Here is a 24,354-nt window from a genome sequence, read left to right on the forward strand (position 1 = left end):
CATTCTATGCTCTATAAAATCTGCCATGTCTCTGCCCAAGGCTCCAGCCTGTGTCTGCTGTATCCTCTGGCAATCCTCCCCCAGTCTTTGTGTAATCTCAAACTTAGTAATCAGCCACCTACATTCGCCTCCAAATCATTTATATATATTATAAACAACAAAGTCCAGCACTGAACCTTGCCGAACACCACTGGTCACAGGTCTCCAGTCAGAAAACTGAGCTGCTACCACCACTTTGTATTTTATGACTGAGCCAATTCTATATTCATCATATTAACTCATCAAGGATTCCATATGACTTCACTTTTTGTATCAGCTTGCCACAAGAAACCTTATCAAAGGCCTTGCTAAAAGACTGACATCTACCACCATGCCTTTATCAATCATCCTTGTCACTTCTTCAAAACACTCAATCAAGTTTGAGACACACAACTTTGCCTACATAAAGCTATGCTGCCTATTGCTAATAAGTCAATATTTTTCCAAATCTGCGTAAATCCTGTCCCTAAGAACCTTCCCTAATAATCTCCCTATCACTGACAAGGCTTACTGGCCTGTAATTTCCCGGGTTATCCCTGTTACACTTTTTAAACAAAGGACCAACACTGGCTATTCCCCAGTCCTCCGGGATTTCTCCTGTGAATAAGCAGGATATAAAAACTTCAGACAAGGCCCCAGCAATTCCCTCACCTGCCGCACTCAGCATTCTGGGATAGGTTCCATCAGATCCTGGGTACTTGTCTACCTTAATGTTTTTCAAAGCACCAAATATCACCACATTTTTATATTGACATGCTCTAGAATATCAACATATCCTTCCCTCAGGCACCATTTTAACTCTCATAACTCTTTATTTGAGTTCTTTCCAGTTATCTTTGTATTGTTTGACAGCTGTCTGTCGTCACCTTCCAAAATCTTACGTATACCTTCTTTTTCTTTTTGACATAGCTCTTAATGTCTCCAGTCATTCAAAGTTTCTGAATATGGTCATCCTTATCCTTCATTTTCATATGAACATGCTGATTCTAAACTCTAAATGATTAGGCCTTTAAAAGATTCCCAAACGTCAGATGTGCATTTATCCTCAAAACAGCCACCCCCCAATCTACATTCCTCAGTCCCTGTCAAATATTCTGGTAGTTAGCCTTACCTGAATTTAACATTTCCCCCAGGACTACTCTTACCCTTATCAATAAGAAAGTTAAAACTCAGAGTTATGGTCACTGTTCCCAAATGCTCCTCCACTGAAGTTTTGATCACCTATCACGGTTCATTCCCAATGCCAAATCTAGTATGGTTCCTTCATTAGTTGGATTAAGCCCCTAGCACTCAGCAAGTCCCAGTCAACATTTGTTTTTACATTTCCCATTATCGGTTTCTCTACCACCTGCGGGCAGTTGGGAGGCTGTGGTAAATCCAAAATGACCACACTCTTCCGATTCCTGAGCTCAACCCATCAGGCCTTGCTGGATAAGCCCTCCATGTTTTTCCTCAGTACAGCTGTGAAAGTCTCCCTTATTAGTAATGCAACTCCCCCACTTGTTTACAACCCTCTCTTATTTTGCCTGAAACATCTAAAACCCAGAACGTTAAACTGCAACTCTTATAACTATTGCTATTACAGAGAGTGACATGTATAAATCCAAGCTCCAAGTTCATTTGCTTTACCTATCATACTCCTCGCACTAAAACAAATACACCTCAGACCACCAGGCCTTCTGTGAATACTAACTCCTTGTTTGGTTCTTCTTTTTAATCTTAGTGGCCTTAATCTTGGCTCATCCTCCGTCATTTTACTTGTTGACCTACTGCTCGATTCCCACCCCCTTCCACACTAGCTTAAACCCTCCCAAGTGGCACTGGCAAACATCTCTGTGAGGACATTGGTGCTTCTCCAGTTTGGGTGCAACCTGCCCTATTTGTGCAGATTTCACAAGCTTGGAAAACATCCCAATGATGCACCAGCCGATTTAACTGTACCATCTTCCTATTCCTAGCCTCACTAGCATGTGGCACAGGAAGTAATCCTGGGATTACAACACTAAAAGGTCCTGCTTTTCAACTTCATACCTAATTCCTGAATTTCCTTTGCAATATCTCATCTCTTTTTCTGTCTATGTTAGGAGTCCAAATATGGACCACAATCTCTGGCTGCTCATCCTCCCCCTTCAGAATATCCTGCACCCGCTCAACCATTCATGGTATTCTGTACCCAGTGGCCTTGGACAGGAAATCTCAAAGCTACCAATACCTCCGGCTTATAGGGCTTCATATATACATAAAGAGGAAGAAGTGAGGACTGCAGATGCTGGAGATCAGAATCGAAACGTGTGGCACTGGAAAAGCACAGCAGGTCAGGCAGCATCTGAGCAGCAGGAGAGTCAATGTTTTGGACATAAACCCATCATAAAAACATTGCTAACATAAAGGCCTAGATTTTGTAGCAGCAATGTTAACAGAAGTCCCAAAATTCCCAGTCATCTGTTTTCTGAAATCTGATTCACACCACCAGAACCACCGCAAATCTATCAGAATGAAGACTTGTGTAACTGCACAAACCTCTCTCTGACAATCAACAATGGATTCATGATCATCATTAGACTCTAAATTCCAGATAATTATTGAATTCAAATTCTACCATCTGCTGTGATGGGATTTGAACAGAGGTCCCCAGAACCTCAGGATTAATATTCCAGCGATAATACCACTAGGCCATTGCCTCCCCCACTTCTTACATTCTCTTGAATTGGGCCATATGATTCCCATATGGATTCCCAAAAGTTCAGTGATAACCCAGTGTCACCCTTCTTGGCATATAAAAACAGGACTTTCTGATAATGAGCATAGTAGAAGATGGCTTCAAGATACCACTTTTTACCTGCATGCCTTTAAGTGACATCCTAAAAACAGAACTAGAGAGGACAGCTATCCTCCAAATTTCTGGGAACATCATGAGAAAAATCCATGGGGGGCAGTCAAACTAACTGGTTAAAAAAAAATCACAGACTAGAATTAGAAGTTAAATCTAGAACCAGAATATTGTCCAACAAATCTGCACAAGTTTGCTAGTAACAATTGTGTGGTTATAATTTAATATTTTTGCCTGTTTGTAAGAAGGGATCCAAAGTTTATTCTTATTGTTCGGTTGCTGTGAAATAAAGTGGCTCAAAAATGCATACCTGCCCTGACTCTCTAAACTGATTTTAATTTATGTGCAGTTTAAGTGCATACAAATCCTGAACAGATCAAATGGGCCTATTCTTAAACATCAAAGCTGCATTATCTTATAATTAGATAGCAGTCCAGGTATAGTCATAATAAAGGATTGCCATTGCTGAATCTGGAGAGAATGTCTCGTTTGAGCCTTTCAAAGAAAAAATTTGAGAGTTTTGAAAGGTAGCCATCCTTTTTTGATATCCTTTCTGGTTTACCTCTTATTTTAACAGAGAATGCTGAGGGTATCATGGGAAAATTCTGGTAGTGAAGAAACTAGGCTGGGTGCACAACAGTTGTAATTACAGAACAGGTCAAAACTTGTATTAAAAAAAACCTTAAGTGAGCAATTGAAGGGCACACCCATGCTTGTTCCAGCTAATATTCAGAGGAGAAAGTATCTTCAATAATTTAGTGGGTGAATGCATCCTTGGTGTATTCTGACTCATAAAGATTGTGTAAACTTAAGCTTCATTTTTGGTCAAAATGAACTCACCTCAGTCAGTATGGTAACAGGGCTAAAATGAACTTCATAGCTACCTTTTCTCCTGCTAAAGGACCAGAACAATGGGTGATGATAGCCACAATTTTTACTATATTCATTATCCAGTGACCTCAGTTAATAAGTGTAAATGTGAAATTTTGAGGACGACAGAATAAAACAGAACTACTAATCCACTATCCTGATTCTGAACTATATTGCTGGTGCTCCATTGTTATTGGATCAAAACCCTGAAAGAACACCTTCACAACAGTGTGGGTATAGCAACAACACATCAACTACAGTGGCTCAGGAAAGTGGCCTACGACCATGTTCTTGAGGGAAATTAGGAATGGACAATAAATGCTGATCCTGCCAACGGTGTCACTGCCCATAAATGAATTAAAAAAAAGTAAAAACAGCTAAGTACTATAGCATTATTCTAACAACGCAGAGCAAATGTATACTCCAAAGATAGATCGATAGACAGAAAGCAGAAACAGTAATGTGCATAATTGCACATTTAACTTTGTATGCCCAGATATAATTTTTTTAAATGTATGCTAGTCTGTAAGCTGTGATAAGAATTCTTCCTTGATTATAGCTCTCATTATTTAACACATATAAATATTCCATTTCAAATAATAATTCAGATAGCTGAAAAACCGGATTCGGTTTTGTGTTGTAGACCACATATTAAATACTCATTGCTTCAGCGCAAAATATTTTGTGTGGCATTTGAAAATACCACACATCTTGAATAGGACGACATTTAAAAATATAAAACGTAAATTTCTTGAAATATAAATTTTAAAAATGGCAATTAATTGAATACTCAAATGTAAAATCGAAGAATATGCAAGTATTTAGGAGCACTTTTGCAAATATTATAGTAAAACTTTTAAAAACTTAGAATTGACATGTGAACTCTAAAGGGAGAAAGGATTTGGATCAACAGAAAAATGCAAGTAAAACATAACATAACTGCAGCTGATGCACAAAGCAGAAACTATACATACCGCAAGCAACAGGAACTGCAGGCCACATCAGCTCTTGCATTCGTGACCTCCTCCCTTGCAAGTCCACATATACACCAACATGGCTAAAGCAGAGCAAATACTCTTTATTGCTAAGCTGCATAGCACAAAGAGCATCAAAAGGTTGGTGTGAGAGAAATGCAAGCGATGAGTCCATTGGGTTGACGAGATTAATGGAAGGTCCATCTCCCTGGACATTAAGCAGTGAAAATCCAGAAGGGTAGCCAACGCAAACTTTTTCTTCAAAGACTGCCATCCATTGCACATTCCCTAGGGCCTGAATTTCATTGACTTTCTTGTAATAAGGTTTAGTTCGGCTAATTTCATAGCATAGGATTTGCCGTTTCACTGCCACAAAAAGAGCACTCACAATACCCTGCCGCAAGGATCCTGAAACCATGGTCTGGCAGCCTTTTGTTTCAGTGAGTTTAATATCAAAGGTGGTCTCAGGTCCATCAAAAGCAGCCCATGGATAAAAATGAACGTGTCGGTTTCGGCCACAAATAAGGACAATGAGACTTTCTTTGGGAATGAGCTCAATCTGGTAGACTTTTTTACAGTCAGCTGCTCGAACAATCACTGCAATCAGAGAAGATATTTTAAACACAAACTTTCCTCCACTGAAATCTAAAAAAAATGTAATTAAGGTACATTTTTGACCACCTAAGTCTTCAACACATTCCATATTGAGTAAAGTGAGCCAAATTTACAAAAAAAATTTTTTACTCCTATTTTGTTTTACAGATATAGACATTTTAAAAAAGTATAATTACAGTTCAGTTGCAGTTAGTGAATGAAACATTCGTGAAAATCCAAATTAAAACAAGTAATGATATTTAGTAGCTTACTATCTCTTGTTAGCTCGACTGCATACAGTCCTTCCTCTGTACCCAGAGCTATACGCTCACGATCTATTAAAATTACAAAAATTGAGATTTTATTTTATAGTAGTAAACAGGAAAGATTAGCATGAAAATTTATATTCCTTTCATTCAAGAAAAAAAAACATCAACTAGTCTTACCAATAACAGCAGCAGATAAACTTGTTTTAATAAAAGGCAGTGTACTATCATATGCTTCTTGTGGAATATATACAACTCTGTTTCTCAGTTTATTTTTTTGTAGGATATTCTGCAATCCTTCTAGGATTCCGACCCATTTCCTTTTCTCACTTTCACTTTCTGTCAGGATTAGTAATGAGCAGGTCTTTGATGGTGAGGAGAGCAGCAAAGTTGTCACCTGCAGAATAAAAGTTAACATAACTGTATGTGTGATAATTGTACAAATGAGGTTACTATTATTTTTGAACACAAAGTAAATCAGGATGATTCTGTATTCATCCACAATACAAAATATCGCCTTTTCATTCATGGCTTTTAATAGTTCCTATAATATTCTTTTAACATTGGAACATTGTCAAAAAGCTCCTTAACGGTTGTTAAAGAATGGTGTCTCATTTTGATCTTGAAACAGAATTCCAGCAATACAACAGGACAAAAATCACACTGACTAACTCAACAACATACTTCAGACATTTCTGATCGAGCTTGCCAGTTTAGGGATAATACACAATATGTCACCAATCACTTCCTATAAGAATCTCAGAGATGCCATGTGAAAGAGATTTTCATCCCTAAAGCCTGGTTGGATTTGAGCCCAAATTCCATTGCTCCTCAGTCACAATATGAAATCAGTACATAGATTACGGGCTTCCAAATATTACTGAAATATTTGTACATATTTTATATAAACTCCCATTAGAGCACATTTCCATATGGACAATGGCAGGAAAAAGATAATCAAAAACATGAATAGCTAAAAGTAAGTTATTGTGAGGTTGATACTAACCTTGAAAATACATGGAATATCTTTCCGGGTAGCATGAATGACATCAGATGCAAACACTGAACTCACAGAAAAGGCTTCATCTCTGCAAATAAAAAAAGTTTAACAATGATAATCATATCATTATGAATAAAACAAAATCTAATCTAAATAAACAGGATGTCAACATCACTGGTTAGGCAAGCATTTATTGCCCAATTCTAATTGCTCTGAAGAATGCAGAAGCTGCATTCTTGAACCACAGCAGCCTTTGGGGTGTAGAGTCACTCATAGTGCTTTTAGAAAGTGAATTCCAGGATTTGACCCAGCAACAGTGGAGAAAAAAAAAATGATACAGTTCCAAGTCTGGATGCTGAATAGCTTACAGGTCATGGTGTTCTCATGTACTTGTGTTCTTGTCCTAGGTAGTAGAGATTTAGATTTGGAAGGTGGTATCGAAAAAGGCTTTGTACTGCATCTTTAAGATGGCACACATTGGAAGGTATATAACAAGTGAAGTGAACAGCAATCAGTCACACTCCTAAATTATGCTTTGTCGATAGTGGACAGGTGTTTGGATGACAGATGGGGAGCTATTTGCCACAGAATTCCTAGCTTCTGACCTGCTCTTGTATTAACATCAGTGGGGAATGATCCAGTCAGTTTCCAGACAATGGTAACTGTCAGGGTGCTGACAGTTGAGGATTCAGTGATGATATTACAATTGAATATTAGCAGTTGATGGTTGAACCCTCATGTTGGAGATGGTCACTGCCTGGTTCCTTGTCTGATGTGAATAATCATATCAAGGAAAGCTTAAAGAAAAGCTCAGAAAAAGGGTACCCCTTTTGTAAATTTTATCAGCTATCCCAATCTCTGCTATTTAGCTCAATCAGAATGAGCACTGGCTACTTATTAGGCCCTCGACAAACAGCATATACAATGGTTGGATGTAGTGCAGCTGAGAAATAAACTGATTTTATGGATAATCTTTGGAAGCTGCATGACTGCCCTCATCATTAGTTGTAAAATACTTGAAAGCTATTCTCAAATTTATAAAGCTGCATTTAATTTTCTGATTCAGAAAAAGATTAAATAAAAGACCGCAGGACTCTCAATCACTCACTATTACTTTGGTGGAAGAATTGTGAAAATCCTAAAAAACAGATGCGTTTTGGGAAAGAATTTAAACTGAAAGATCTGTGGATGCTGTAAATCAGAAAGAAAACAAATTGCTGGAATAGCTCAGCAGGTTAGGCAGCATCTGTGAAGAGAAATCAGAGTTAACGCTTCAGGTCTGGGACCCTTCCTCAGAACGTTAATTTTGATTTCACAGATGCTGCTTGACCTGCTGAGCTTTTCCAGCAATTTCTGATTTTGATGGGAAGGAACTTGTTTGATGAAATAATTTACATAACGAATTTGTCAAAACTATTCAAGATAAAAGAAACAGAGAAACTTATTTACAGATATTTATTAATTTAGATTGCACACGCACGATTAAATTCACAGAATGCAGTGGGGAATGCAAAGGCAGGCTAATGAGGGGATTCCTGTATACCACATTAAGTTTGAGATGAGACTGATTAAGACATTTGTAAATAATTTGTTGGAGTGACCTCAATGAAGTCAGTCTTGTGAAAAACACAACTAAATGCCAGGAGCCCACACCTAGACTGACAATAGTAGATTCCAAGAGCAGTAGTTGATCATCCCTAGGCAAGAACCGCTTAATAGGGATTGCAATGATCAGAGGTCAGATCTATAGCTTTGTGTATTGACAGCAATACTCCAAGGTAGAGGTCAGGCACAAAGGCAGAGAACTCTATTGACACTCTACATTGACAACTGAGATACTTAATAGTTAATGACTTACAACGAGACACTAACAGCAGTACGTAATATGTTTTGTTATTTTCTAGCTAATGAGAAGTGCGTCAGCATAGATTAAATTTCCTATAAACTTTATTGTCTATATATTATAGGCAAAATAGATAATTTTTGTTTTGAATACAATTCGCCCATTCAGCTTAGAATATTCCTCAAATAATGCAGAACCAATGACAGAAACAGATGGCTCATGTGAGATTTCAATATTCAATTTACACAATGAGGACTTCATGGTCAGGACATGAGAGTCACATTATAATATGTTTAGGTATTGAACAATGAAGGCAAAGCATGGCAAGGGATTTGACGTATGCCTACAGCATGCTTACTAATGCAAAATCTAATACTGGTGCTGATCTAAAGATTTTGGCATTTAGTTTGTAAGCAATGGAAAGCTACAACTGCTGAGTCATTTTTGGATTCTTCCAGTTAAAAAAAGCGATAGTAAACCTTAATGGTAGGTTACATAACTATTAGGAGAAAGTGAGGACTGCAGATCAGAGCTGAAAATGTGTTGCTGGAAAAGCGCAGCAGGTCAGGCAGCATCCAAGGAGCAGGAGAATCGACGTTTCAGGCATGAGCCCTTCTTCAGCAATGAGGAACGTGTGCCAAGCAGGCACAGAGGGACTTGGGAGAGGGGCGTTGGAAATGCGATAGGTGGAAGGAGGTTAAGGTGAGGGTGATAGGCCGGAGTGGGGGCGGAGAGGTCAGGAAGAAGATTGCAGGTTAGGAAGATGGTGCTGAGTTCGAGGGTTGGGACTGAGACAAGGTGGGGGGAGGGGAAATGAGGAAACTGGAGAGGTCTGAGTTCATCCCTTGTGGTTGGAGGGTTCCTAGGTGGAAGATGAGGCGCTCTTCCTCCAGCCGTCGTGTTGCCATGGTCTGGCGATGGAGGAGTCCAAGGATCTGCATGTCCTTGGTGGAGTGGGAGGGGGAATTGAAGTGTTGAGCCACAGGGTGTTTGGTTTGGTTGGTCCAGGTGTCCCAGAGGTGTTCTCTGAAATGTTCCACAAGTAGGCGGCCTGCCTCCCCAATATAGGAGGAGGCCACATCAGGTGCAGTGGATGCAGTAAATGATGTGTGGAAGTGCAGGTGAATTTGTGGCGGATATGGAAGAATCCCTTGGGGCCTTGGAGGGAAGTAAGGGGGGAGGTGTGGGTGCAAGTTTTGCATGTCTTGCGGTTGCAGGAGAAGGTGCCGGGAGTGGAGGTTGGGTTGGTGGGAGGTGTTGACTTGACAAGGGAATCATGGAGGGAGTGGTCTTTTCGGAACGCTGATAGGGGAGGGGAGGGAAATATATCCATGGTGGTAGGGTCTGTTGGAGGTGGCGGAAATCACGACGGATGATACGATGCATCTGGAGATTGGTGGGGTGGTAGGTGAGCACCAGTGGGGTTCTGTCCTGGTGGCGATTGGAGGGGTGGGGCTCAAGGGTGGAGGAGCGGGAAGTGGAGGAGATGCGGTGGAGAGCATCGGCAACCACGTCTGGGGGGAACTTGCAGTCTTTGAAGAAAGAGGCCATCTGGGTTGTTCGGCATTGGAACAATTCCTTCGGCTCCACCGCATCTACTCCCAGCAGGACCAGTTCCAATACCGAACAACCCAGATGGCCTCTTTCTTCAAGGACCGCAATTTCCCCCCAGACATGGTCGACGATGCTCTCCAACGCATCTCCTCCACTTCCCGCTCCTCCGTCCTTGAGCCCCGTCCCTCCACTCGCCACCAGGACAGAGCCCCACTGGTGCTCACTTACCACCCCACCAACCTCCAGATAAATCTTACCATCCGTCGTCATTTCCGCCACCTCCAAACAGACCCCACCACCAGGGATATATTTCCCTCCCCTATCAGTGTTCCGAAAAGACCACTCCCTCCGTGACTCCCTCGTCAGGTCCACACCCCCCACCAACCCAACCTCCACTCCGGGCACCTTCCCCTGCGACCGCAAGAAATGCAAAACTTGCACCCACATCTCCCCCCTTAATTCCCTCTAAGGCCCCAAGGGATTCTTCCATATCCGCCAAAAATTCACCTGCACCTCCACGCACATCATTTACTGCATCCGCTACACCCTATGTGGCCTCCTCTATATTGGGGAGACAGTTTGCCTACTTGCGGAACGTTTCAGAGAACACCTCTGGGACACCTGGAGTAACCAACCCAACCACCCTGTGGCTCAACACTTCAATTCCTCCACCCACTCCACCAAGGACATGCAGCTCCTTGTACTCCTCCATCGCCAGACCATAGCAATACGATGGCTGGAGGAAGAGCGCCTCATCTTCCGCCTAGGAACCCTCCAACCACAAGGGATGAACTCAGACTTCTCCAGTTTCCTCATTTCCCCTCCCCCCACCTTGTCTCAGTCCCAACCCTCAAACTCAGCACCACCTTCCTAACCTGCAATCTTCTTCCTGACCTCTCCGCCCCCACCCCCACTCTGGCCTATCACCCTCACCTTGACCTCCTTCCACCTATCGCATTTCCAACGCCTCTCCCCCAAGTCCCTCCTCCCTACCTTTTATCTTCGCCTGCTTGGCACACTTTCCTCATTCCTGAAGAAGGGCTCATGCCCGAAACGTCGACTCTCCTGCTCCTTGGATGCTGCCTGACCTGCTGCGCTTTGCCAGCAACACATTTTCAGCTACATAACTGTTAAGCAACCACACACAAATTACTGCTTTGATAATACTTGAATGCAGCTTACTTCGAATTTCTTTTGATCAAATGAAGGGAGGAATTAAAATACTAATATTATCAATTATTTAACTATTTGCACTAAATCTGAAAACTTACCTCAAATCCAGTACCAGGCTAGCAACAACTCCAGGCTGCATAGATTTGCCTTCAGCTACATCATATAGAAAAAGCTTACAATCACAAACCACCGCATATGCTCGTTGCCAGCCTTTCTTCACTCCTGTGGGTTTGGGAACCTTGAGAAAACAAATAAAATTAATAAGTAAATAGAACTGAAGATTGATTAGTCATCATCAAATTTCAATAACCCTGGCACAAGGCCCTTTCTCAATTTTACTTTTTACACAATTAAGTGTGCTTCCTAATGCTGTTTTATTATTTTGCTTTTCTTTCTGCTCTACTATTCAGGTTCAAAATGCTGCATTTTTCAAAATACTCAATATTACTGTTCCAGAATGAATTTCTCCCAAACCACTTCAATATCAGATCAAACCAGAATAGTTACAGTGGGGATTACAACACTGATTGGTTTTCTTTCACACCAGTAGTCAAGTATATGATGGAAACTATGATATAATGGTTGAATAATGTATAATATTTGAATTTTACCTGCAGACGACTAGGAGCTCGCAGCACTGCATGTACAGTGCATGTACAATTTACAGAGTAAATTAAGATGGATCATCTCTTCAAATTGGCAACAATATATAAACAGTACAATAACTATCTATTTAAACTCTTGCCACTTTCAGTGCTTTGCTAATCCTATTAATGTGCTAAAACTAAACATACACTAAATAAACATGTGTAACAATCTGTGGAACAGTGGTCAGAAATTTAACATTTTATCCAAATATTATTTCAATACCTTTACGTAGCCTTTGTAAGCTGTGCCAATACCCCTCTGAACATCAATTCCAAGTGGCCTCTTTGCTTGCTCAGATGGAAGAGGGCATACTTGGGGGGCACTGTCTTTGCATAAGACGTGGCATATAAATGAGCATACTATGGAATAAGAAAAATTATTTTGATGGCGACATAACAACAAACACATTAGATTTTAGTGAAACACTAATAACATTTCAAATCGAAACTGATATTTAGATATTGTAAAATAACTGCACAATTTTCCACAGAACTACTTTACTAACATTTTGTTACCATTAAAAACACAGGTGCAAAATTAATTTTACAATTTTACATATTTTTACCTCATATCAAACATTGAATTCTAAGAATGTCAAAGTATTAGAATAGTTAATATTGATGTATCACTCACCATCGCAGGCATATCCCTGTCGTACTAAACCCACCATGAGAGATGTACAATGGCTACACTGTGTAGGGCTTGAGAAATTTCTGATACTGACCTGATGGGCTTTAGGCTGAGGAATTCAAGAGAAAAGTACAAAGGGGGACATGATAAACTGACATAGCTGTTCTTTATAATAAAAACACACTTTACATTTTTAAAAAATTATTCATTCACAGAATGGAGGGCTGCTAGCTAGGCCAGCATTTACTGTCCATCTCTTAATTGCCTAAAGGGCAATTAAGAATCAACCACACTGCTGTGGGTCAGAATCAGATCTTTATTGAAGTAGTTCTTATGGCATAGTGCTAGTGTGGCACCTGAGTTCAAGTCCTACCTACTCCAAAAGTGTGTAATAACATTGAACATGCATCTTTATGTGAAATTATTCAATTAAATAGTTGAATTTTCAGGTTGAGTCGATGCTCCAGGATCAAGTTCCTTTCTGGGACTTGAAGGCCAAAACAAAGTACACTCATAATGTGATCAAACAAGTTGAAGATGAATTTACAAATCCTTTCAACAAAGTCAATGGTGGATAGCAAGAATGGGACACACATTTGGTCATCCATGTGATGTAAAATAATTGGACCAATTACCATCACTATCTAGAGCTCCAGGCTACAATGTACACGTGCAATGTGGGTTGTCACAATAACTTCAACTACATGGGGTTGAAGGGGCAGTTGGCTTAATAGCAAGTTGGAACAGATTGGTGCCTAATTGGGTTCAATTCTCATTCAGACTAGGTGGATTTGGCACCTGCCTCCTTGACCATGTTGGAGGTTGTGGTTTAAACCTGCATTTGGGCAGAGATCTTGAGAAGTGAATCTTCACTCAAATTTCATCAATATGAATAAATGGGAAATCAATATTGGACTTCTAGATGAACACCTTTACTAACAACTATAAAAATTAACAAAGTATACCTTAGGCAAAGGCGTTGGCTGTACAAATATAGGAGACGTAGCAGCAGGAGCCGTTTGCTGGGGTGTTAGAGGCTCCTGAAATTTATAAAACAACACGAACAATGAGTTTACTACAAGCATTTTCATTTCGTCACAAATAATAGAACAAAATCAACTTTTGAGGGGTGATAAATTTTTATTGCTAGCCAAATAATACAAGAGTCTGCATATTATGACCTTATCCTTCCAATGGAAAGTTAGATATGATATCACAAAGTCAGTTCAGGTAGCTTTGAAAATTGCATTTTTGAAGCTGTTATCCACAGCACATTATAGTACTTATATATAGTGCCAAGGCAATGGAATGTTTAATTCTCAAAGACACTAGAGGAACAACAAAGTCCAATTAATTAGCCTATTTCAATATTCAAATACTCTATTACTATCCATAATATCAAATGATGTCAGGTTTTAATAAAGGTCAAATTAAAATTTTCATTTGTTACAACGATAACTATTCAATCTCTCTGCTACATGATGTTACTTAAGCCTTCTAGTAAAAAAAAAATTGCATGCCAAAAATGCCTCAACTAGCAATTCAAAGACCGTAATTAATGTGAAGTTATTACTCCCACATTGAGCTTTCATCCTGCCTGTTGGTTTCCAGAGATCTTCTAGTGTTAGACAACCTTCATTAATGGTCACATATCCAAATTTCATGTAGAAACATACTAATATATTAAAAATCTTATGTTTACAATTGCAGTTAATTTTCCAATCATAAACGCTGAAGTCCATAATTATAATGGAACCTATTCAAGCTGCATTACTTTTACCTACCAGGGGACGCACTGCACGCACAATGAAAACATGACAAGTTTACAATTATAATTCAATCTCATGATTTGAAGAATGGGTAAGGTTGAAGAGGGTCTAGTGGCCTAGAATCTAGAGGAAATAAAAAATGCCCTTGACAGTAAGGGCCCAGATTGCACCACATCAATTGGTTTCCTTTCCACCATGCTTCAACTATAATCATAACTTCACAGATTTAGCCGGTAGGAACACTGTCTTGCGTAGAAACATGCTATTTGGTTTAGTTTGATTCCCCAACTGTGATAAGTTAGCCAGTTGGCATTTGGGGTGTCGTGTAGTCAGGAACTACTAACAGGCCCCATTTACTACTTGATTGTCTTTGACGCAAGGCGTATTTATGCTGTTATGTGGGAAGAGTCAGAGCACGGAATCATACCCGTTGGTCCAAGCTGTCCATGCTAAGTTTCCCAAACTAAACTAGTCCCACTTGCTTGCATTTGGCCCATTTCCCTCTAAAACTTTTCTATTCATATACATATCCAAATGTCTTTTACATGTTGCAACTGTATCCTCATTTGCAACTTCCTCTGACAGTTCAGTCCACGTATGAACCAACCTACGAGAAAAAGTTTCCCTGCAGAACCCTTTTAAATCTTTCTTCTCTCACCTTAAATATATGCCCTCTAATTTTGAACTCCCCCTATCCAGGGGAAAGACACTTGCCATTCACCTTGTTAATGCCCCTCATGATTTTATAATCTTCTCAGGTCACTCCTCCAGTGAAAAAGGTCCCAGCCTATCCAGCTTTTCCTTAGAAGGATGAAGGTTAAATACAATTTTCTCCATGTTAAAAGAGTCTTCCAATCAATAGCATAAATTATAAATAAGTGAAACTCCACAGAAGGGAGAAAGTGAGGGGTGCAGATGCTGGGGATCAGAGTCTAAGAATGTGGTGCTGGAAAAGCACAGTCGGTCAGGCAGCATCTGAGGGGCAGGAAAATCAACATTTCAAGCATAAGATGAAGAAGAGCTTATGCTTAAAATGTCGATTCTCCTGCTCCTTGGATGCCGCCTGACCAGCTGTGCTTTTCCAGCACCACACACTGACTCGAAACTCCACATAAGGCAACTCAGGACAGTGGGGAAAAAGAAACATTAAATTGGGGTGGGGAAACAAATAAGAAATTTTGTTGGGGAAATACTATGCTTAATCTATTGGCTTAATAGAATGTAGAAAGTAAAACTCTGACAAAAAGGGTTTCTATCATTTTGCTGAAGAGAGAGGTAAGTTACTGAAGCTTCTTACCCTGCACTCACCAGTACAAAATGCACCTGTATTTATTGAACTTACTAACCTACCAACTCATACTGTCAAGTTCAATTCCAATGTCACCAAAACTATGTTGCTGTGAAATCCACCTAGAGGTGTGAACATTTCCATTAGTTTCCATGAAAAACGTGTAATTGAGTCCTAATCTCCTACCCCATGGAAATTTCCAATACATACCCAAAAGGATGCCAATCTTTGAATCTACACCTGCATGTAGTTATTTCTTTACAGATGTTAATATGATCCATCCTGTGCTCAAATGCACTTTTGAGATGCAGCAGTCTAATGTACGCCCTTTCAACATGTTAGTTGAGGATCCACTAATGACGCCTCCAACATCGACTCGTACAAATTGACCACTTTTTGAATATTGCGTGCAATTCTGGTCTCCCTTCTATCGGAACGATGTTGTGAAACTTGAAAGGGTGCAGAAAAGATTTACAAGGATGTTGCCAGGGTTGGAGGATTTGAGGATTATAGGGAGAGGCTGAATAGGCTCTGGCTGTTTTCCCTGGAATGTGAGAAGTTGAGGGGTGACCTCAGAGGTTTATAAAATCATGAGGAGAATAGGTAGGATAAATAGACAAGATCTTTTCCCTGGGGTGTGCAAGTCCCAAACAAGAGGGCATAGGTTTAGGGCGAGAAGGGAAAAATTTAAGGGTCCTAAGGAGGACCTGTTTCACGCAGAGGGTGGTGTGGGTATAGAATGAGTTGCCAGAGGAAGTGATGGAAGCTGGTACAATTATAGCATTTAAAAGGCATGTGGATGGGTATATGAAAAGGAAGAGCTTAGAGGGGTTTGGGCAAAGCGCTGACAAATGGGACTAGATTAGGTTAGGATATCATTGGTACGGACGAGTTGAATTGAAGGGTCTGTTTCTGTGCTGTACATATCTATGACTGTATGACCATTAACTAGTCAGAAACAAAGTGCATCAAAGCCATTCTGCAGGACAATGGCCGAACTACTTTGATCACTGTTTAATACATATTATGCAAACTTCAAATGGGTCAATATTTGCAACTTTTGAACTTCAAAAGTGATCAATTTAACTCAAATTACCCATGAATCTTTAAAGTACCAGAGAGTTTGAACAAGTTAAGCATACCACTTCACATTATTTCTCAAGTTGGAAGTGGTAGTTTTGACTAATACGTTGGTGCCTACCACACGACTGAGCAACAGTGTATGAATTTCAGCACCAGTGTGGTGTCAAAAATATAAATGGTCTGAAGCGATGATTAGCTGATCAAATCATCAATGCATTTTCTCAGTTGGTCAGAATTGTCAATACTATGGACCATACTCAAGTCAGCCCAAAAGCTTACAAAATCCAAAAGCAAAACTTTTACTGTTAAGCATGATTCTGCAATTCGGTATCACTTGCTGAACGATCCTGAGTGCAGTAATAACTAACTTATAAACAATGGATGATATAAGCACAACTGATTATCAAAATCAAAAAGTGTGCTGCTGGAAAAGCACAGCCAGTCAGGCAGGATCCCAGGAGCAGGAGAGTTGACGTTTAAAGCATAAACTTTTCATCAGGAATATGGGGGGAGGAGGGTGTGTGCGGCTGAGAGATAAATGGGAGGGGGTGGTGATGGGGGGTAGGTAGCTGGGAACATGCTAAGTAGATGAAGGTGGGGGGGGGGGGGGGGTGATAGTGATAGGTTGGAGTGGAGGGTGTATCGGATAAGTGGGAAGGATGATGGACAGGTAGGACAGTTCAAGATGATGGTGGCGAGTTGGAGAGTTGGATATGGGATAAGGTGGAGGGGTGAGAAGATCAGAAAACTGGTGAAATTGGCATTGATCTACAATACTTACATCCCTCCGTTCCAGATTTCTAGAAACTAATGGCGATGGAGAATGAGGAGATGCTTCTGGTTTTGGGCCTGCCAAATCAGACTCACTAATGGAACCACTCTGTAGAAAATAAGAAACAATTTCAACTAAAAATTTGCATGAGAATCACATCAAATTAATGTTTTAATTGATAATCATTGCCAATTGAAAAAAAAATCCTGACAATTTAGTTAAGTTTCAAGTTAGAAAAATATTTACCTCTAACATTCTTTTTATAGTTATTGTATGATGTTACAATGTAGTATATCACAATTTTGAAGATCTTTGCATTTTTGTCAATAAAGACACATCACACTCTAAATTCACAAAGTGCTGTTTAAGTAATTGGCATTTTAGACAGGAACCACTATGCCCCACTAAACTTCAAATGGAAGGTGCAGACAAACTGTCACAGATGCAGATTTGTTCTTCAGTCCAATCAGAAACTTGGGTCTAGATGTGAATCAAATTATTCTTGCTTTCCAAACCATGCCAATAAGACAGAACAATAATTTTCGTTGCCGGCAAATTATAAAGCACATTGTCAAATACATAACAACTTTACTAGCTAAACTATTAATATAGTTTCATTTTAGGAAACATTCAAATTAAAAGTTGCGTAAAACATTTGCAAGTCCTGCATAATAGCTACTTTGTCTGTTTAAAAAAAAAGAGATTCACACTTAAATTCTTTCCTGGCCACATTGCATCCTGAACCAATGAAGAATTTTAGAATTCTTGTAATATGGCAAACAGATGCCAATTTGAATAAAATAATTACATAAATTACAAGTTCATCTGTTTTACATGCTGGTCAGCCCATCAAAATAAAATTCCTCAGCTTTGCTTCAAACAATAATGAACCTTTTTTGTCACGAGATTTGGTTCAATGTCTCATCTGAAAGACTGCATCACTAACTATCCAGCAACTCCTCAATACTGCACTGAAATGTCAAAAATTTGCACGCATATGGAACCTTTAATACAATAAAAACATCCTAAGCATCTCACATGAGCATAATAAAACAAAATATGACACCAAAGCTACTGAAGACATTATTAGGACAGGCAACCAGCCGTTTAGTCAAAGAGATAGCTTTAAGGAGTGCCTTGAAAAAGGAAAGCAAGGAAGAAGTGAATAGCATGGTGGCTCAGTGGCTAGCACATCTCCCAGTGGCTGGGAGTGTCCCAGGGCTTAGTATGGGTGGTCTGATTTCTTCCCACAGTCAAAAGATGCGCGGGTTAGGTGGATTGGCCATACTAAATTGCCCACAGTGTCCAGGGGTGTGCAAGTTAAGTGGATTAGCCCTGGGAAATGCAGGGTTACAAGGATATGGTAGAGGGTCAAAACTGGGTGGAACGCTCTTCGAAGAGTTGGTGTGGACTTGCTGGCCTGAATGGCCTGTTTCCACACTGTAGGGATTCAACGTAATTCTAAGTCCAGACAGATGATAAAGAAGAAATCCCAGAGCTGGAAGCCTGGGCAACTCCAGGCACAGTCAGCAGTTAAAGACAGGAATGCTCATGTGACAAGAACTAGATTGGTGTAGGTATGACAGAAGGTTGTGGAACAGGATATTAGAGATAGTGAAGTGAATATTAAAATCAAGACACGGCTTGACTGTGAATTAACGGTAGATAGAGTGGAGGCTGGAAAAAGCACAATACGTCAAGCAGCAGAGAAGGGGAGTTGATGTTTTAGGTCGGAACCAAGGTAGCTTTAATCATAAAGTCATCTTGAAAATGAAAAGTAAGGAAGTAGTGGGCAGCTTGGTGGCTCAGTGATTCGCACTGCTGCCTCACAGCACCAGGAACCTGGGTTCAATTCCAGCTTCAGACGACTGTGTGGGCCTTGCACATTCTCCCAGTATCTGCGTGGGTTTCAACTGGGTACTCTGGTTTCCTTCCACAGTCCAAAGACTGGCAGGTTAGGTCAACTGGCCATGCTAAATTTCCCAAAGTGTCCAGGGTTAGGTGGATGAGCCATGGGAAATGCAGGGTTACAGGGATATGGTAGGGGGGCAAGTCTGAGTAGGATGTTCTTTGGAGAGTCCTGATGAAAAGTTCTGATCTGAAATATTGACTTCCCTTCTCCTCTGATGCTGCTTGACCTGCAGTGCTTTTCCCAACTCCACTCTGACGGTGAATTAATGTTGGTTAGCAAAAACAGGCGTGACAAGTGATTGGGACTTAGTGCAAATTAAGATATGAGTAACAGAATTTTGGATCACCTCAAGTTTACAGAGCACAGAAACTGAGACACCAGCCTGAGGAGCATTGAAATAGACAAGTCTAAAGGTAGTAAAGATACAAATGAGGTTTTAGCAGTAGTTGGGCTGAGACAGAGATAGAATCATGCAATGTTACAAAAGTAGAAACAAGTGGTCTTCGTGATGGTGTAAATGTGTGGTCAGAGATTTAAGATTTAAGCATAGAATGGTGCCAGAAAGAGGGAAGGATTGGTTAGTTAGGGTGAGAGGTTTGGAGCATGGACTTAAAACAGTGTTTTCAGTCTCCTCAATATTTAACTGAAGGAAACATCTGTACATGGAATACTCTATGTCAGATAGCAATCTGATAATTTAGCAACAATAAATGAATCATTTGGTGATGTGGTAGACCTAGATATCACGAGTGTCCATGTTAGAACTAATACTGTGCTTTTGGTTGATGTCTCTGAAGGCCAGCGTTCATATCAGAAATAGGTTAAAATGACAATTGTTTGGGGATAGTAGAGGTTATAGTGGGATATGCAGGAAGAGAAGCCATTTGACATGTTTCCCTTGCAGTAGATGGGCAAGAATAAAATCAGCTGAGAACAGTCCAATGAAGATGGACCACAGCAGAATGGCATTTGAGGAATATAGTGCAATTAACCATGTCAAATGCTGCCAACAGGATGAAGAAAATGCAAAAAGTTGTTAACTTGTGACAGTCTTGCAGGATGCCATTAGGGCCTTCAATAGGAACCACTTTAGTGTTACAAAAGGGTTAGAAACCCAACTGGAAGGATTCAAACATGACGTTATTGAAAGATGGGCATGGTTTGGAGGATTCTGTAGAGCAAAGGGATGTTGGAAATAGGGTGATTGTTTGCAAGGATGTTTCTGCAAATTTCTTTTTGAGATGGCTGATGATGGCAAATGTAAAGAGGACTAGGATATGAATATTGTTAATTGTGATGGTGAAGAAAGAAAAGTAGGTGGTCAGCAGTTCAGTAGGAAAAAGTTGACGAAGCAGGGCATATAGAAATGCAATAAAAGCGGCCCAACCACAAAAGCTAACAGATGAAATTAAATATAGTATTAAATCCAAATAGGAGTCATAATACTTTGCCAGAGAAAGGTAGCAAGCATGGGGACTGGGAACAGTTTAGAATTCAGCAAAGGAGGATCAAGGGGTTGATTAAGAGTGGAAAAATAGACAATGACAGTAAACTTGCAAGAAACATAAAAGTAGGTTGCAAGCACTTCTCTAAGTGCAAGTCTGCAAATAGATAAAGACTAGTGAACACAAATATAGGTCCCTTGCATCTTAAATGGGAGAAATTATGATGGAGAATAGGAAATGACAGAGCAACTGAACTACTTTAGTTCTGTCTTCATAGAATACATAAATAACTTCCCAGGAATGTTGGGGAAGTAAGGGTATATTAGGAAAGAGGAATTGTAGGAAATTAGTTTTAGTAAAAAAAAAACTAATGCTGGTGGAAAGAATAAGATTAGAAGCTTATAAATCACCAGGGCCAGATAATGATAAGCCCAGGGTACTAAAGGAGATGGCCACAGAAATAGTGGATGCATTAGACCATAAGACCGTAAGATATAGGAGCAAAATTAGGCCATTCAGCCCCTTGAGTCTGCTCCACCATTCACTCAGGGGTGATACGTTTCTCAGCCCTTTTCTCCTGCCTTCTTCCTGTAACCTTTACTAATCAAGAAGCTACTTCCAATTTAAATACACTTGAAGACTTAGCTTCCACAGTCCTCTGTGGCAATACGTTCCAGAGTGTCACACCACCCTCTGGCTGAAGAAATTCCTCCTCATCTCAGCTCGAAAAGGTCATCCCTTCACTCTAAGGTTGTGCCCCTGGGTCCTAGTCTCTTCTAGCAGTGGAAACATCTTCCAAATTCACTCTATCCACACCTCTTAGTATGCTGTAAGTTTGAATGAGAGCTTTGTCATCCTTCTAGATTATATCAAGTACAGATCCAGAGTCCCCAACCGCTCTTTACATGAATAGCCTCTCACACCCGGAATCATTCTTGTAAACTTCCTCTGGACTCTGTCCAAATCAGCACATCTTTCCCCGAGATATAAGGCCCAAAACTGTTTAAAATATTCCAAAAGCAGTCTGACTAGAGCCTTATACATCCTTAGCACTCTTGAAATGAATGCCAAGATTGCATGTAGCTTCCTAACCACCAAATGAACCTGTACGTTAACCTCAAGAGAAAATTGAATGAGACCTCCCAAATCCTTTTGTGCTTCAGATTTCCGAAGCTTTTCCACATTTGGAAAATAGTCCCCATTCTTCCGACCAAAACATATAACTTCATACTTTGCCACACTGTATTTCAAATACCACTTCTTTGCCCAATCACCTAGCACATCCAAGATCTTCTGTAGCCTCCCCGCTTCCTTAACATTACACTATCTGTCCCTCCAACTACCTTTGTGTCAACTTCCAAAATTCTGTACACTCTTGAACAGTCACAGCGGATTGGCAGGTAGCAAGTGTAAGGAGGAGGAAACAAGAAAAATGGGAATTAGACTGGTTAGTCTACATCATAATAGGGAAAATGCTGGAGATTATTATAAAGGACAGGACAACAGGGCACTTAGAAAATACCAATGGAATTCCACCAAGCAAACATGGAGTTTTGAAATGGAAATCATATCACAATAAAAACAGTACCTTTTTTGGAGTTGATAATTAATAGAAGAGTGAGGAAAAACCTGCATATCTGAATTTTTATAATGCTTTTGAAAGTCCAGCTTTAGAGTCTTGTAGTGCAAAATTAAAGCACATGGGATTGGTGGCAGTATACTGTCATGGATTAAGAACTGGTTAGCAGTTAGGAAATTGAGTAGGAATAAAATGGGTCATTGCAGAGTGAAAAGTGATGATCAGCACTTGAGCACATTATTTACAATATATAAATAAATGATTTGATTCCTTCATCCAAATGTAGTATTTACAAGCTTTTTGATGGCACAAAACTGAGATTGAGAGTTGTAACAAGGATATAAAGAGATTACAGGGCGATATAGACATTGTGAGAGTGGGCAAACACGTGGCAGATGCTGTATAATATGGATTAATGAGAGATTGTCCACCAGTATGAAAGAAAAAGACTACAAAACGTCAGAGGACTACTGTGAATTGATATATAAAGGGATCTGGGCGACCTTGCACACCAGTCACTGAAAGCAAAGGTGCAGGTGCAGCAAGCTGTTAGGAAGACAAATGTTATGTTAGTCTTCATTGCAAGATGGAGAGAGGTCTGCAGATGCTGGAGATCAGTCGAGTGTGTGTTGCTGGAAAAGCACAGCATTCCTGAAGAAGAGGTCTGACCCGAAACGTCAATTCTCCTGCTCCTTAGATGCTGCCTGACCTGCTGTGCTTTTCCAGCAACACACTCCCGACCCTCCATTGCACGAAGTTGACAGTACAGAAGCAAGGAAGTCATAGAGTCATAGAGATGTACAGCACAGAAACAGACCCTTCGGTCCAATCCGTCCATGCCGACCGGATATCCCAATCCAATCTAGTCCCACCTGCCAGTACCCGGCCCATATCCCTCCAAACACTTCCTATTCATTTACCCATCCAAATGCCTCTTAAATGTTGCAGTTGTACCAGCCTCCACCACATCCTCTGGCAGCTCATTCCATACACATACCCCCCTCTGCATGAAAAAGTTGCCCCTTAGGTCTCCTTTAGATCTTTCCCCTCTCACCGTAAACCTAAGCCCTCTAGCTCTGGACTTCCCGACCCCAGGGAAAAGACTTTGTCTATTTATCCTATCCATGCCCCTCAATTTTGTAAACCTCTATAAGGCCACCCCTCAGCCTCCGATGCTCCACGGAAAATAGCCCCAGAAGTCTTATAGTATCTGCAAAGGGCCTTAAGTGAGACTATGGAGTACTGTATACAGTTATGGTCTTTTTACCCAAGAAAAAATATGCGTGCCACAGAGGGAACGCAGGAAAGGTTCATCAAAAGTGATTCCTGGAATGTCTGATTTGCCCGGTCAGGAGTATTTGGTGGAGTGTGCCTGTCTTAAATGAGGTTTAGAAGAATGAAAGGAGGTCTCATTGAGCCATAAAAATTTTTTTTAAACAGGGCTGGATGGACTGAATGCAGGGATAATGCACCCTGGCAGTGGAATCTAGAACAAGGGGTCACGACCTCAAAATATGTGGTAGTCCATTCTGGAGTGAGATGAGGAAAAAGTTATTCACTCACAGGATGGTGAACTGGAATTCTCTACCACAGTAGGCTGTGGCGATGAAATCACAATATATTTAAGAAAGTAGTAAAAGATTTCTAGAGGCTAAAGGTAAGTGGGGAGGTAGCGGGACATAGTGTGGAGATAAGAGGCTTGTGAGATGACAAAGCAGGCTCAATTTTCTAGGTTGCTATTCACGTGGAATTCAAATATTTATTAGCTTAAATATAATTGATTCACAACTTTGACTTCAAAAGGTTTTATTACTGTAAAGCAATCTCTCTTACTTTAAAACCAGCTTAATGGACTCTTACTTTGAATAGGAGCCATGCAAAGCTATTTAATTTAATTTCAATCACTTAGTTTCAAGCATATAGAACTATTACAAGATTATACTAATATATGCTATATATTTTATTTTTACTTCTTTCTGTACCTTTAGTTCAATTTCGGAAAGTGTACTTGGATTGCAAGCATATAACAAGGGCAACTGAACTTGAAACGCTAATGCTGCTTTCTCTGCAGAATGCTGCCAAACC

The 24,354-nt window shown here is 40.2% G+C and overlaps 1 protein-coding gene across 4 annotated transcripts in view; it reads right to left on the reverse strand.

Annotated features, from left to right (window-relative positions):
• cdc42bpb (CDC42 binding protein kinase beta (DMPK-like)) overlaps positions 1–24,354 on the reverse strand; it is a 206,973-nt gene that overhangs the window by 17,466 nt on the left and 165,153 nt on the right. For all 4 annotated transcript variants that reach the window (XM_072568555.1, XM_072568554.1, XM_072568553.1 and 1 more), the window contains 9 exons: positions 17,343–17,441; positions 13,387–13,461; positions 12,425–12,530; positions 12,014–12,150; positions 11,242–11,381; positions 6,580–6,661; positions 5,754–5,970; positions 5,580–5,642; positions 4,714–5,310 (listed from right to left, as the gene is read on the reverse strand). In XM_072568555.1, coding sequence (XP_072424656.1) covers positions 4,714–5,310; positions 5,580–5,642; positions 5,754–5,970; positions 6,580–6,661; positions 11,242–11,381; positions 12,014–12,150; positions 12,425–12,530; positions 13,387–13,461; positions 17,343–17,441 — 1,516 coding nt within the window. The remainder of the gene's footprint in view (positions 1–4,713; positions 5,311–5,579; positions 5,643–5,753; positions 5,971–6,579; positions 6,662–11,241; positions 11,382–12,013; positions 12,151–12,424; positions 12,531–13,386; positions 13,462–17,342; positions 17,442–24,354) is intronic.

The sequence above is a fragment of the Chiloscyllium punctatum genome, chromosome 4, assembly GCF_047496795.1.
Source record: "Chiloscyllium punctatum isolate Juve2018m chromosome 4, sChiPun1.3, whole genome shotgun sequence".
NCBI classification, from domain to species: Eukaryota; Metazoa; Chordata; class Chondrichthyes; order Orectolobiformes; family Hemiscylliidae; genus Chiloscyllium; species Chiloscyllium punctatum.